This window comes from Pogona vitticeps, chromosome 4, assembly GCF_051106095.1.
Source record: "Pogona vitticeps strain Pit_001003342236 chromosome 4, PviZW2.1, whole genome shotgun sequence".
Lineage (NCBI taxonomy): Eukaryota > Metazoa > Chordata > Lepidosauria > Squamata > Agamidae > Pogona > Pogona vitticeps.
In genome coordinates this window covers 6,031,829-6,047,959 of record NC_135786.1, presented here as the reverse complement: position 1 = coordinate 6,047,959, position 16,131 = coordinate 6,031,829, and the positions used below count along the sequence as shown (strand labels likewise).

At 40.8% G+C, this 16,131-nt stretch overlaps 1 protein-coding gene across 7 annotated transcripts in view; it reads right to left on the bottom strand.

Moving 5' to 3' along the window:
- Nucleotides 1-1,829: 1,829 nt before the first annotated feature.
- The window catches only part of DNAJC5 (DnaJ heat shock protein family (Hsp40) member C5), a 62,240-nt gene continuing 47,938 nt past the window's right edge, over nucleotides 1,830-16,131 (bottom strand). For all 7 annotated transcript variants that reach the window (XM_072996696.2, XM_072996693.2, XM_072996697.2 and 4 more), the window contains 4 exons: nucleotides 14,769-14,886; nucleotides 12,338-12,551; nucleotides 9,146-9,317; nucleotides 1,830-7,823 (listed from right to left, as the gene is read on the bottom strand). In XM_072996696.2, coding sequence (XP_072852797.1) covers nucleotides 7,720-7,823; nucleotides 9,146-9,317; nucleotides 12,338-12,551; nucleotides 14,769-14,878 — 600 coding nt within the window. In that variant the 5' untranslated portion in view covers nucleotides 14,879-14,886 and the 3' untranslated portion in view covers nucleotides 1,830-7,719. The remainder of the gene's footprint in view (nucleotides 7,824-9,145; nucleotides 9,318-12,337; nucleotides 12,552-14,768; nucleotides 14,887-16,131) is intronic.

Here is a 16,131-nt window from a genome sequence, read left to right as displayed (position 1 = left end):
CTCTTTAGCTCTTTGCTCACGACCGTGGAGAGCTGCTGTCACCAGTCAAAACAGACAATATTGGGCTAGATCCGTGGTTCCCAACCTTGGGTGACTGCAATTCATGGACTGCAATTCCTAGAAACCCTGGCCAGCAAAGCTGGTGGTGAAGGCCCCTGGGAATTCTAGTTCAATAACACTGGGGTGACCCAAGGTTTAGAACCACTGGGCGAGATGCATGACCAGCTTGATCAGCGACAAGGGATCATCTCACGGACCATTCGCTTTAGGGAGGAAAGATGAATTATCATCACGTCTACAGAGGTCAAGTGAGAAACCAATACCCTCCAGGTGTTATTGGTTGGACGGTCCAAGTCACCAGGACCCCAAATCCCATCATTCCTAGCAAACATCTCTAATGCCCAAGAAGGACAGGGGTTGTAGTCTGTCATCACCTGGGGGGGGGGGAGAGCACAGGTTTCCTATTCTGACATGGAGTATTTCTGCCAAAAAATGACCTTAATCCGAATGACAACTGTAGCTACCACAGCCCCACTGGCTGAAGTCCTGCTGTAGTTGGCATAACATAAAAGTTGTGCTTGCAGAACTGTGCAGGGCTTCCATAACTGATTGCGCAATTCACAGACGAATGATTACACAGCACACCTCCAGAACTCCTTTGTGAATATCACTAGGGATGGAGTTTTGGATTTCTTATACTATAGACCCCATAAATCTCCATCTGTTCTACCTTGCAGGATAAATTGCAGACACCTAAACAAGGCTCACCTTGGAGAAAGCTGGAAGGTTTTGAGGCTGAGCTTGTCCAAGCATCCTGTTTTTGCTCCAGTTTCCTTTCTGAACGGGAAGCTAGGCAGAGCTAGGCCTAGCAGTCTCAGAGCTATTCAGTTGAGGCCTTTCTCCCAGGTGAGCCACATTTAGGTGTCTGTCTGTCTGTCCAGCAGAACTCCCAGAATGGAGAATTATCACATCTGTAGTCTTAAGAAATCCGGAGATCCCAACCCTAAAGATGACTTCCACTACTATTTGCATAACTTTGAGTTACCCATGTGACTCACCATTCTGTAATGGATTCAGACTGGGACTGGCAACTGGACTGAGGCCATTGACGCTCAGAGTTTAAATCTTGTGAAAGACTAACGGGCATCCCTTAAAAAAAAAAGATGTTTTAGGGCATGAATGACGCAAGGAGTTGGAAAGATCCTGCAGAACTGTTTCTTGGAAGCAGGAGACCATCTAAATTTGAAGCTGCCTTTCAAACGTGCCACCCCCTCTGCCCTGACCCCTCTCCCCGAGAACCTCTCCAATATCGAATCCAGCCCTTGCACTGAAAGAGGAACCCACCCTTGACATACATTGATCGCTCCACTGGAAAGCAAACAATCAGGTAGAGATCCTGAACGCAAAAGGTCTGAAAGCGAACCCCCAACTTTCTACCACTCCTTTTGTAAATAGATCATGAGCCACAGGCACCAGCTTTTGGCAGGGAGAAGGGCTAGCTGGAGGCCAACAGTGAGTTACTCAACAGTAATGGAGAAAATGAAAGGTAGATAGACAGGCAGCAGCTTGAAAAAAAATTCTTCCTGTCCCTCGAGAAACACTACGGCTGAAGACATCAGCTAGTTCTCCTTAAAGGGCAGCATGCCACACCACGAGCATGTTCCGCTGCAAGACACATCCCTCCAGTGAGGTTTGCCCAGGAGGAAGTGATTAACAAGCAGGGGATGGACAGACAACGGATGGACAGGCAAATCAAGATCGAGGGATCGGTTGAGTGTTTTGTGTGTGTGTGTTTTTTGGCCCTGAAAACATTTATTTTACAACCTTGGTTTCTGATAATTTAGCAGTCTTTATTTTTTTTATTATTTTTTAAGTTCCTATTCAGACATACAATACATAAATTATCATGCTAAAACATAAAATAATTCCTTCTGCTTGAATTGTAGGTATGTACAGGAGCTCAGTTCTTGCGAGTGTTAACAATCCACGAATTTCAGACAGCCACAGCTACTTACATACAATTTAAAGGTCGATCCTTTAAGTAACATAACAAAATATATATATATATATTCTATGTATATATATATTTATATAGAATTGCTTTTCAAATGCATGTATACTTCAATTGGTTTTTTTTCCTTTTACAACTAACAATTTTCTTTTAAAACATGTTAGGATTTTCCCTTGTCCCATCCTGCAAGTATAAGTGCATAAAGGAGACCCTTATTACATCTTCAGGTCACACAGACGTCAGAAGAGGCCACAATAAAATATACTAAAAAACAACAGTTAAGTCAAAGATGGAGTCTATTAAACATGATTGTTACAAAGCATTGGGTCATTCCAATGGAACTTTTAACCTTCATTGAAACAATCAAAGCCTGGATGAGAGGAGCACAGACTAATCACACCTCAGTTTATCTTAACATCTTACTCGTATGCAAGAAAGAGACCACCTTGAAGAGAGGGATAGCTAGTTCAGGAGAGAAAATATGACCCCCCCAAAAAAGTGGGGAGCAGGAGGAGATGATAGAGGAATGAATCACACAACAGCAGCTGAATGATGCAACACACTCACACACTCAAATGCACACAGATGTACACAGCCAAAACGAAAATGCACCACCCAAAGCTTTTGCAGCTATGACAGGCTTCCGAAAGCATTCCAATGACACATCCACACAGTCACCGAAGTACATCGCAGCTATATCGCCCAAATTAAAACTCGCTTAAGAAACATCAAAACCTAAGCTGTGTGGACGGCACTGTACAATTAAGCAGTCCAAGTGATTGCTTCCAGCAAAATAGGAGGGAGACACCACACATACAATTTTGGGACTATCGGTGAGACATCACTATTGTGAAGACAGAGAGAAGAAAATCTAAAGACCTCAAGGGTGGGGGGAAACAGCTCATAAATTCAAGAGGGCAGGCCCAGAAGGTCACCTCTGAAATGACCAGTTTTGGGGGTCTTTAAAGAATCATGTTAATTGGTTAACTTGGTTAATGTGACCCTTCCAAAATTAGTGCACTTGAGAAAAAGAAACTTCCTACAATTCTTGAAAACACCAAAATTTATACACAAATGCTGCAAGAGCATTTACCTAAGTGCATTTATACACAATTTATTTTTGCACACACACACACACACACACACACCACCCCAGCTTCATCTCGTCTGGAATGGGATATTAATTTTAAGACTAGTTTCCAAGTGAGAGTTTCCCAAAATATAGCATTACTTGTGCAGGGCAGTGTGAAGTCTGAAAATATAACATTTGATAGCTACCGGCAACCAAATGCATAAGCTTTTTCTTTGGCAATTATAGTTCCTCATCCATGATACATTTTCAGACATGAGAAAGCCTTCTAAGGACCCTATTCTGCTGGGTGGGATGGGGTGGGGAGAATCACTGCACAAGTAGCAGCTTCCCAGATGAAAAGCAAATAGTTCAGTACAATTAAAAACTGAGGTTCTGTTAGCAAGCAACCAGCCAAGGTCCTCAGGTTGCACCTCCTCCAGATCTCAGCCAATAAAACCCACAACCCTCTTCGTACCAAGAGACAAAGTGGGGATTCCGTCTCTTCTAAACAGGAAAAGTGCTCTGAGGATTGAGGACGGGGACTGTCCTCAATGTCACTTTATGGACAAGATGTAGACAATCAGGAAATCTAATGTAACTTAAGCAAAAGAAAAATGAAAAAGAAAGTCTGTAATGTGCTGACAATGCATTTAAGCATATAATGCTGCAAAGGTTCACATTTCACGGATTCTGGCCATGGTCATTCTGCATGGGAGCCCAACAACCTTTTTAAAAGTTCATTGTCCCATTTAAGATCTCGGCCTTGTTTCTCATTAGCTTTTTTTTTTACCTCCAAATGGAACGGCTGCATCAGTTTTGATTGCTAGGGAGCAGGAGAAATGCTCTGAAGTTGATGTATATACATTCAGGTCCCTGGAAAGTGCATTTATCCCAAAGACCCAGGGCTCAGATTTGATTTGGCCACAGTGCAGGATGAAGAAGGTGCTCGAGGCCGATATGAATGCTATTGATGTCCAGCAAAAGAAAATAAAAACCTACTTTGAAAAAGCTGAAAAAGGCTAAAGGAAAATTTACAAGTCTTCTGGCTGCAAAATATGAATTTGTAAAATTAAAAAATTACTAGTGAAGGAGAAGCAGGGGAACATAGGAGTATAAAAAACAGAACTACCCCTGAAGACAGATGAATATGGGGTTTCCCCACTTACCAGAAAAAATTAAGGTAGTATAAAACACTACTGGCCATATACTCACTTTCACTTTTACTTAAACGTTTTTGGTGTGATTCCCAAAATCTGCTGATTCCTATTTTATCAAAGATGACAATAAAAACCTATATCAAGCAGAAGGCAATTAGGGCCCTGAATGTTAGCTGTATTTTAAACTTTGCATCATCTCTATGTGTCAATTTTGAAAGAGGTTGAATTTTCCAGATTTAAGAACGGAGACTGTGTATATGACCATGGTATACTCTTTTATCCTGGCATATTATTCAAGCATTTCAGGGTTATTTAGACAAGCTTTAGCTAAGTGTCAATTTATGAAAGAGGAATGATATAAGACAGTACGATTTTCAATATTACACAGAGAAATATTATTTATTTCTCTCTTGAAGAGAACTACTGGAATGAACTTTAAAAGCATTACCCAGAGGAGTCAAGCCTACTGATTGAGCTTAAAATTATAACATATACAAGCTGATATTTAGAATGCAAGACTGAGAAGGAAAAAGAGAAGTAAAACTGCTTTCATAAACCACTTAACTGTGTTGGAGATTAAAGCAGTTTGTTTCCACTGTCAATAAAGCATTTTGGAACTCTAGATTTGTAGTGACTGAAGCTTGCATACGAACTGGAAAGCAACTGTATAATAATTTTCCTTTCTACTACAGTCCAAATGTTTCACCAGGAGTAACATACTGCAATCCAAATATTATTAGATCATGAGATCAGTATAGGTAAATTAAAATTGAGTTAAGATGACACCTAATTTTTAGGCTGTGACCTCTGCCTGAAAGCTTATAATATATACTACAAACTCATTCTCTGTATTTCCGATTACACTCAGTAAGCTAGTTGAAAGTTTTTGAGTAGAAATAAGAATTATTTTCCCTGGGGTTGAGGAACTGAGGGGAAAGGTATAAACTCTAGTTAGAGGCCCCACCCTTGCAATGATATGCTTATAGATGGAATGCAAATATGGATACTGATAACACTGAATCCTGCAAGTGGCTTCCGGGTACATTAAAAATATGGTGCTGTCCAGAATATTTGAAAAAAATTAATAGAGCCCTTTTAACATTGTGTTGTATTAGTGCTGCTTATCATGCACATGTCCAGGAATCCTGTTCTGCTTGTGCCAAGGGAAATGCACACTGAGTGAAACCTTTGGAAAGGGATGGTGGTAGGAAAAAAAGAAAAGCTTGTTTGACTTCCAGAAGATCATGTGGGTTGATATGTTCAACAAGATTCCAAAGTTCTTCCCTTTCACTTCTCAAATTTCCTTCGGCTCCAGGGAAGCCTGGCAACATCTGGGGAAAAGCCACATAGAAACAACCCAAAAGGAATGTCAAAGGAAAACACGAAAGACCTCATTAGGGTAAGATGAAGTCCGAGACAGAGGAACAATGTTATAGCAGAGAGTTAAAAGTACCAGTTCAGACTGCAGGTTGGAGTCATTTTTTAAATGCTTGCTGACGTTGGAACACAAAACAATGAAATCGCTGAATGAACAAAAGACATGATTGGGGGGGGGGGACCCTTCTTCCCTGATATTTTAGACAGAAAACTAGATGAACATCCTTCTCCCCACTACACATATGCACACATGAACAAACACACACACACACACACACACACACACACACTTCATTCCACTTTCTCAGCCTGCTGCAGGCATAAATCAGCTTCTGCCAAAAGAGAGACAGAAAAGAGACAAAAGACAGGGGGAAGAGACAGGGAAGAGTCCTCAGAGCTCTAATAATATCAGAGCATCCCCCAAACCTAGTGTTTCCATCCCCCCCCCTCCACACACACAAAATTTCCATTCATGGTTCCACCACCAGCATCACCACCACATCATAAAGAGGTACACCGCTGGAGTGTGTTTACAGTACACTTGCTGGTGCAGAGAAGAAAGGGCAGGGGAGAAGTTAATGGAAAGGAACACATCTAAAGCACAATAACATTTACACAATATTTCATTGGACAGACTCAAGAAAACTGAAGTGGTTTGTTCATTGAAAGGTATTTAGCAACACTAATGAATCAAAGACTTAGTGTTTACACCAGTGCAGTGAGGCACCATAGAAGGGTTAATACAGTTTAGTCTTATTGCTCCCGTTTTATAAAGGGAGCAAAAGTCATTGATTTGAAATGGACCAGGACTTTTAGCCCTGGTCTCACAGCTCCATGCTCAATGTCTATTTCTTGCCTCCCACAGCAGCAAATATCCAACCGAGAAGCAAACCAGCTCCAGTTCTCTGAAGAGCTTCTCCATCATGGCATGTGTTAGTTGCATTCACTCTAAGGACTTTTAACACCAGGAACACAGAGATAGTCCAGAGCCTAGAACATACAATATGCGAAGTGGCCCATAACTATTTCAGGTAAGGTTGGTTTTTGTTTCTCAGTTTTTCTTCTTCTAAAAAAGCTGCTTGTGAGAACGCCAAAACAATGACATTATATATACAAATGATAATGTATATTCAAACCACAGAAATCTAAAATCTGCTCAACTATTTATTTGCATTGACTTCATTTTAAGCTAAACAATGAGAATATACATCCGGTTTCCATATTCATGCACAAGTAAAAAAAAAATGGCAATATCTGATTATAAATAGTGCAGGGGAATGATTAAATTCTAACAAAAATTAGTGTGCACTTAAATTTTAAAATGCAGACATAGCGTTCAAGTAACATCTTGTTTTGCAGCAAAACACACATTTTGGCCCTCTCCTACACAAGAATGTCTTTAACTATAAAGTAGCTCACGGTCAGATACGGTCTGAAGAAGAAACAGGTAAAAGGAATATTTTCAGAAATCAGCAATTTTTTAAAAAATTGCCTTCCTCACAACATAAGCATTTTTCAAGGTAAAACTACTTAGGAGGAAGTCAAAGGGAATAGTGGGGAAATATTGAAAAGTGCATTTGCTCTCAAGTGGATAATGAAGAGCAGCCTTCATGGGATGTTCAGAGCTCAACTGTATGGAAGTGCAGTAGCTTCTGTGACAGATCTAACTTCTCTTGGAAAATGCTCTTTTGTTTGGGTTATTATTATTATTATTATTTTGGCTGGTATCACTGCTTAAAATGCAGAATGTATCCATCACACTCGTTGTGATAACTCCTCAATACATTACAACACAAAGACGTTTATAACGTAAATTCCACACATGCTATTTTTAAAAAAAGAAAGAAAACGAAAAGACCAAAGCTAAACTGTTTTAAATACTGCATGCTACAGTACTTCCATGTATCATCAAGATACGACACTGAAGGTGACAAAAGGCGAAGGGATTACAAAATATTCTCAGCAGGTTGGAGGCTGCCCCCTTACTGGGGCAGATAATGGGTCTCCCCTCCCCATATACTATGTCTAATGTCCATGATTCTAGTGCTGGATTGGCCATGTTATTTATTCTTATCCATTCTAGACAACAGTGCTTCCTTAACTTAATTAAATCCATCGGTGTGGTAGCTGGGGTGGGAGTCCGCCGTGAGCTGGGTCGTCTCTGTGGCTGAGGCTGGCTGTATCACAATTGGTGTTTCTGAGGCCTCTGAAAAATAAACGGCACCTGTTTAAAAGAGTAATTTCTTCAAACTGCAGGGATGACAACATTAAACTAGTTTTGTCGAGAGCTGCTTGCTAGTGGCAAACAGGATCGGCTTCTAAGCAACCAGGCATGAGAACTCTGTCCTTGTGTTCTGCTTTTAGGTCACCAATAACCCAAGATAGATCTACGCAGAGAGAGCACAAGAGTCTTGTAACTTTGTCGATAGATCTGTGGGAGAGTTATAATTTTTACAAGACCTATAGACACAGGCTTAGTTTGTTATCCTGCCATCAGCTTCAGGCAACACATACCAACATATGTCATCTAATTATTTCATAATATTTTGTAGCAGCTGGGTTTCATACAATAAGGGGGAAAATCTCATTAATAGACAGGGGATTTTAAATGATTCATCGAGTGAACCAAGGGACATCCCAAATTTCCAGCTACGTTACTGCTGGCTCATGTGCTCTGGCATTTTTTATCCCCCTGTACAGCCCATGTCCTCTGCCTGCAGGCCTCAGCTGGCATCATATTTGCATCCATGGGGCTTCTCACGTGTGTGTGTGTGTCCTGCCTGTGTGGTTCTCCATTTCCTTTAGTTATGTAATGTGGGGCTCTAAGTTTAACATGTAAACAGCCCCAAAATGTTTGCAACTAATGGCGTGGTATATCAGTCAATTAATCAGATAAGCGGGCAGCTAATTAAACCAACAAAGATACTAATTAAGACCAAGGAACTAATTTCAGACAAAGCACATCAATGCAGGCTTTGGACCAGGGTGGGCAAAACGGGGGCTAAACCCCTCTCCCCCGCCCCCAGCTGTTCCTGTGGCACAAAAGACATTTCTCCCAATGACACCATTGAATTACGGCAGCAAACAAAACCACCACATTTCCTCAGCTGCTGGGGAAATCCTTTCAAAACCCAGCTTTTCCTGTTGTGTTGCTGGTCTTTCTACAGTCTGTGGTTCAAACTCACTGCTCTAATACACTGCCAGACTTCACTAGTGTGAACACAGGGAAATGATCCCAGGAAGTCCCAAGTTGGATTATTCTGCTTTAATCATATATGCTTTGATTTTTAACTTACCTGTTTACCCATCGGCACCCACACACCTTTCCTTCATAGAGGAAATACATCTGATAAATTCCATGAGACGAACATTTTAAAATGCAAATGTGCAACACAGCTATTGCTTTTTGAGTGCCCCCTGACAGGTCATAGTTTAAATCACATAAAATCCATCTCTGTCCCATCTGTTTGTGATTCACACTTGGAGGGATTTCATTCCCGGGTGGGTTCTGGAAAGCCCAAGCCTTACCCCTTTCATCTGACTGTAGCTGCGCCTCCAAGTCTTCAGGGGAGACATAGTATTCCTGCTCTTCACCTTCCGGGGGTTTTGGTTTACACTTTCCACAGCAACAATTACAGCAACAGCACAGACAGCAACAGCAATAGCAGCCCGTGATGAGTCCACAGAACACAAACAGCGCCTGCAAAGGGGGGGAGGGAGAGAGAAAGAAAGTAAATAAAACCAACACAAAAAGCCACCTCTGCTCCTGAAGTGATGAATGCCAGCTTAATTTAGATGTCATGTTAGGCCCCTGGGGGGAAAAGAAGGGACCTGAAAACCGCTTCTTAAATTTAAGCAGAAGAGAGCCTGGGAGGATGATCTAAATTAGGATGGGCGCCCCTCAGTCACATTGCCGTCTTAAGCCACCTCCTCAGTACCCTGAAGTTTCACACAACAGCCCAAAACCCTTGGCTAATTTGATCTAGCACATCTTTTGGTCTGGCACGCTCTCCGCTTGGTTTCTTGGCAATGACAGATGCTCCTGAGGAGTTCATGTAAGAACACCATGATAGGAATGATTAACAGCCAAAATGTTTACTGGGCAAGAACACCAGATTCATAATCTTGAAGCAAACACAAGGGCACTTCTATCGCGCCAGCATTTCCTCAAGAGGGACCTTTCTGCAGATGGTTATGGGAGAGAGGAGTAAAAAAAAGAGTATCTCTAGGACAGCGTAAGTCCAATATTTGAGGCCTTCTTTTATGAAGAGTACAGTTGAAACACTAATTTTAACAAACTTAATTTTTAAAAAGTCTTTTGGGCTGCAAGTGTAATACTTGCTCAATTTAAAGAACACCTCACATATGTAACACTTGACCTACTGCAAACAGCTAAATTTTCAAATCACTTTTGCGGCTCTGACAGGATCAGAAGAAGTGGTCTTGATCCATGAAAGTTCACACTGAAATGCAACCCTCCTTAAAATGCTATGAAGATCTTGCTTTTCTGCCTTTGTTATTTTGCTATTTTATTTTCATCTGATATACAAGACCTTTTCCCCATTCAAAGTCACCTAACTGCCTACACGCTGTAGAACTGCAAGCTGCTATGTGTCATGCCATGAAGATCAAGTTCTATAGTTTGGCACACTCATATTAGGGTCAGCACCCTAAAAGGGGAGGAAGTTGCCCCCAGTGCCTGGGGGGGGCTGTCTGATGTCACCCAGTGCCCCCAGGCATGGAGGCCACCAGACTTCAGGCAGGCACCAGGACCAACTGGTCTGCTCAGGGAAAGGAGACAGGCAGAGGTGATGAGGAGGAAGACCTGGAACACGCAAGAGTCCATAAAAGCAGAATTGTTTCAACTTCCCATTCTGGAGCCCATGGAAACACAAGCTGCCACAGCACTTGGTGGGAGGTAGAGGTGCGCAGAGCAAGTTATTAGGTCTGTGGATTAATTTAGAACTGCAGCTTTTCAAATGTCAACAGATTGCCAACTATCTTCAGCACTGGCTATGCTTGTTAGGAGTTGTAATCTGATAACATCTGGAGAGACACTTGCTCCATCACTAAATTAAATAAATCGAACAATGAAATAATACTGTTGATTTACTGAAAGTATTTACAAATCTGTGGCTGGGACTATGAATGTTGAACAGCATTCTACATTGTAAGTGAATGTGTGTGTGTGTGTGGGGGGGGGTTGTTGTTGCACCCATGTCTCAGTTGCAGAGGGAAGGAGCTGATGAACTGAAAATCTAGACAGGATAGATCCAATATGGCTCATCTGTTCTTCCAAAAGTCTAATCTAATACTTCTAAATCCACCCACCAAAAGCACAAGGAGTGGATGAAGAGGAGTCAAGCAACCTCCTAAAATCCCCATTTTACACAAAGTCACAGCAAATGCCCCTGCTTTTGGGAACTGCTAGTTTGTGGAGCAGTTATTATTTTTCCTATAACACCTTAGGTCCCTCACACACCATACACCAGACCTGGGCAAAGTGCAGCCCGAGGGCCACATACACCCCGCGAGCCGCTCCAGTCTGGCCTGTCAGTTGTCGCTCCAGTCCAGTGTCCAAGCACTTGTTCAAGCCCAAGACAGACTAGATTTCTCTCACTGAACAAGCTGAATATCAAAACCATTAATAGCTTTTTGTCTGAAGTTGATCAGTTGCTTATCTTTTATTTTTAAGTAAAGTTGGTTCGGCCCCCGAACACAGTTCAGATTTTTCATGTGGCCCCCTTACAGAAATTAACTGCCCACCCCTGCCATACACAGATAGCTTCTTTCTGAAGGCCAAGTAGCCGGGAGAAGACAAGGAAAGAAAATGTAACCACGTCTCATTTACCAAGACAAACAAGAGTCTCACAAAGATGACAGCAAATGGCATATCACACCTTTACAAGCTAGAAGACCACAAAAACTTTTCTATGGCAGACTAATATAAGTCATATCTATTTCAAACTACCAAAAGCATACAAAAAACACTCTAGGGTTTTCAAGAGGCCATATTTCACATATTATTGCTCACAGAATATTTCTAAAACCAGTCCCCTTTTTTGCTTCAGAACTCATATTTTGCTAAGGCTTTGATTAAATCATAATTGATTGGCCGACAGTTTAAAAAAAACCACATTTTTCATAAAAGTACTTGTAATACTGCAATCACCACCTAATGAAAGGAGACTGTGCTTTTTGTTCATACAGAAGTCAATGTTTGAGCTAAGCTGATGTGTGCAAAAAGATATTACTTATATTATCACAAATATTTTGTGCCTGTATACAAATTTGATCAATAGCTTAACAAAAATTTGTCCTGTTAATGACCTAACATTTCTTTAATGTGTTTGCAACCCTAGTATTTTTTCAGCTCACCAGTTAAGAAAACCTGTAGGTCATTTTCTTAGACATAAGACAAACGGAAGATGATAAAGATGCCAAGGAAATTGCTTTGAAGCTTGAATATTTTTAATTTTGAAAAAATTAGGCACCAGAAATAGGCAAGATTACAAGACACCACTTGCTCATTAATGATAAACTGCACAGAATTACTACTGATTTAACCTGGCATCCACCAAACTACTTGGACAAGATTCAAACTCTTAGCCACGCTGGCTGATGGGAATCAAGATCTAAAACACCTGCCAGGGGAATAAGTACCAGGCTGGGAAAGGTCTTCTAAGCACATGTATAGAAAAGAATCCACCGGCCATTTACCTTTGCCCACCAGCTGGACAGCACAAAATACGTGTTCACGTTCTCCTCTCCAAACTGCTCGGCGACATAGAGACCCAAGGAACCATACTTATCATAGATATTTCGCTTTGTAGCATCAGTCAATATTGCATGTGCATTGTTGATCTCTTTAAATTTCTCTGCGGCTTCTGGATTATCTGGGTTCTTATCAGGGTGATATTTTAATGCAAGTTTCCTAGGGAAGGAAGAAATCACATGAAGAGGGAAGATCCAATCGAAAAATAACAAGATCTAGCTACTTTTCTGGTCCAGATTCTCTGGCTGTGTCTCCTGATAATATTCTGCAATGTATAATGTCTGGGCAAACATCTGTCTCAAGAGTCACACTGAGAAGTCCTTTTCAGATAAACCAGGCAACTTAATTTAACAGCTACCACATTCAACAAGAAGCACAGTAGAGGAACCTTTCCACACAGGTCACTAGTGAAAACTCGGCTCCTTTGGTCAGACATGAACATCCAGAAAATACTACAAGTCTGAACTTCAATTCCCATCAACTTTAGCCAGAACAGTCAATGTTCAGGAAAACCAGAAGCCATAGCCTAGAGTGGTCGCAAGACCAGATAGGTGGGGTACAAATGAATTAAAATAAAATAAAATAAAATAAATAGTCTACCAACACTGGGAAGGCATCAGATTAGGAAAGACCTATATCCTCTAATCAATTAGTCAGATTTATTTTCCAGAAACCAATGTTTAAAATAAATCAAATATAATCATGCTGAGAAATATATTTTGGTGTAAGTAATCCCCAGGACATTGAACCTCTTAACTAAACTACTGGGTACTAGTACAGACAAACAAAACCAGAAAATACTGCATTGCATCAGTCCCTTAAATTATGACATTTCTTACTGTTTGCTTCTGCCTGGAGAAGTTAGCAGAATATAGGAAATGTTCATTATTTGGGACTGGATCAGGAATCCAAGAAGAGCGAGCTTCTGCCTAAATCATTATAAGGAAAGGGTTGCCACTGACCTCTAGTGTACAACTCAATTCATTATAGCTTTACAGTGTAGACACCCCCGAACTCATTCTTTCTCCTCTGCTAACACTACTGTTACTGCAAATGTGTGTCTCTCAGGGACTTCTTTTATTCAATCTTCACCATTCATAAAATTATAAAAATAGGATCAAAAGCTGTTTAAAATGTGATGAAAACAGACTGGACTTGTTGCTACCAATAATTGTTTCTATCATTTGCCAAGCTAAGACACAAAGCTTCCCCATTGTCTAGTAAAATGGCTTAAATAAGACTTCATAAAATGATGTTATGTGAAGGACTAGAAATACTTTCGATTAAAAAACAACTGCCCTCTATACATCAGAAGAGGTTTTGCTACTCAGCAGTGTGATGTGTAATACCTGAACAGTGAAACTCAGCCTAAATATATCTAACAGGTTCTACATCTCACTGTTATCTCAAGGTACAGATAACAGTTTCTAGCAGACACTGCCTCTTAGGTAAATATTAGGGACATAAATATTCCATGTTATCTTTTTCTGTCACACTTTCCATTGCTCTAAGAAGAAATGACACACCTTTGGTATTTTGATCAACAAGGCTAAGATGATTAGTGAAACAGACATCACAAAATTTCCCTTAAAGGAATATGTGTGCTCAGTGCATCCACTAGGATTTTAGAAATTATTTATTTATTTATATTTTTATTTATTTATTTATTTATTCATTCATTCATTCGATTTATATCCTGCCCATCTGGTATATTTTACCACTCTTATAGATAGTATCTTTATAAAAACATATCTACATCTTCAAATATCAAACACCAAGAATGAGACATGGAATGGAAAAATAGAAAATATTCCAAACAACACAAAACAGTTCAGCAATAACAAGAAAAAAAATCCTGATGTTTTCTTTGGAACTTTCTGAACTGCCCAAAGGAAAAGAGAAGTCAATAGGAGGTATTCAATTTTTTTTCCTGAGGAACAGCCAGTTTCCTTTAAATACTTAAAAGGAAATACAAAAAATATTGGCTTGGAAAATGTGTCTGATTATTTCCACTAAGCAATGAACTGTCTAATGTTGAACCCTGAAACCGACTTGAAATTAAGGGTAATAATTAGGGATGGGACTTTGGGTGGGTGGATGGAACAAATTCTCTGCCCCATAATCCACCAGAAAGCCCCCAGGCTGAATTATGAGCCTGAGAGTGTCAACCAGCAGGAGGCATGGCAGCCCTCTTACCTCCATGCGCTCCTGTCCCCTCTGAAAAAGGCCCAGCTGCACCTCTGCAGGTTGTGAGGATTCCCTCTGACTCTTAAGGGTCTACGAGGGGGGGGGGGAGACCTCTGACTGACGCTGCCTCTGTAAAGAGTGTATGGAGGCAACCCGTACCATAACTTGTTCCTTACTCACTGGTCTTACCTGTATGACTTCTTAATATCATCTGAAGTGGCATTCTTGTCCAGTCCTAGAACATGGTACAGTGATTCCCCAGACGTAGACAATGAACGTTGCCTCTGGTCTCCCATCATGAACTAACCTAGAAAGTGGGGAAGGGAAAAAAAAAAGCATTGGGTTATGGAATAAGCTCAGCTAGCCATAAAGGAAACACTGGACTACAGACAGAGTGGTCAATCTGTACCAGGAACACCAAGGGGCCTCTCTCCCCACAGCCCCATGGACAGCTAGCTGTAGTTCATTTTGAATTTTTATCGTCCACACACTTTTCTGTTTTTGAAGTGCACTGTCTCCAAAGAGATCTACACGTTGTTTCCGCAATTCCCATACTACTTGATGAAATTAAAACACATATAGTGGGTTTACTTGTAGCTATGAATAGCCTATCTAAGTCCTATCCCGTCAAAAAAGGTATTGCCTAACTTCACCAGATAAATATATCCTACCTGATCAGTTTTATCCCTCTTTTCTATACCACCTCTGTCTCCGTCATTATTCCTATTATTATTTTCACAATAAAGTGAGATCACCAGAAAGGCTCAGAAGACTCTCAAGATGGACATACCAGAACCTGATATAATATGGCACAATTATGGCCTGGAAATTGTCACTTTTTTTTAAATTTAAGAAGTGACAATATATTTCAACTAGGATTTTGCTTAGCCTGCTAGACAACGCATTTATAGCATTCCATATAATAGTCTTGTGGTACCACGCACTCCCTACAAAACCACAGATGCTCAGCAATACCAATTTGCTCAGTTCCAGGGCACATAATCCACTGGAGCCAGACGGTAACTCTGAACCCAGGAAGATGCTACAAAGGCAGCTACTTAGCATTTGAAACACACATCTTCACTTCAGAGGGAGATAAACTCCTGCTGGGGCACAACGAGAAACACGTGAAAGCTCCCTAACAACAAGCAGAATATATTTTGAACACCATTTCTGGAAGTATCTATTATTTAACCACCAAAACAGATGCAACATTTTAAGGCACACGGGATCTACATAGCTAAAGGGTAATAAAATGTTCCAACATAATTCATAACATCAGCTAAAGAAGGCAGGTCAGATGGCTAAAGTTGGCAGAAACTGAAAGCAGACACAAAGTCTGTCTGGTGCTTTAATGTAGTGTGAGGAGGAACCACTTCCCAGCAGAAAATAGGAGTGTGAGCCATACCCTCCAGTGCCCACAACAGAGGGATATGAGACAGCGTGGCCCAATTGAGAGTATAAGAGAAAAAAGATCAGGAAAAAAGAGCAAGAGGAGGGCGAGAAAGGGGAGGCGCCAATAGAAAGAAGACATTCCTCTAGGATGGGGTTG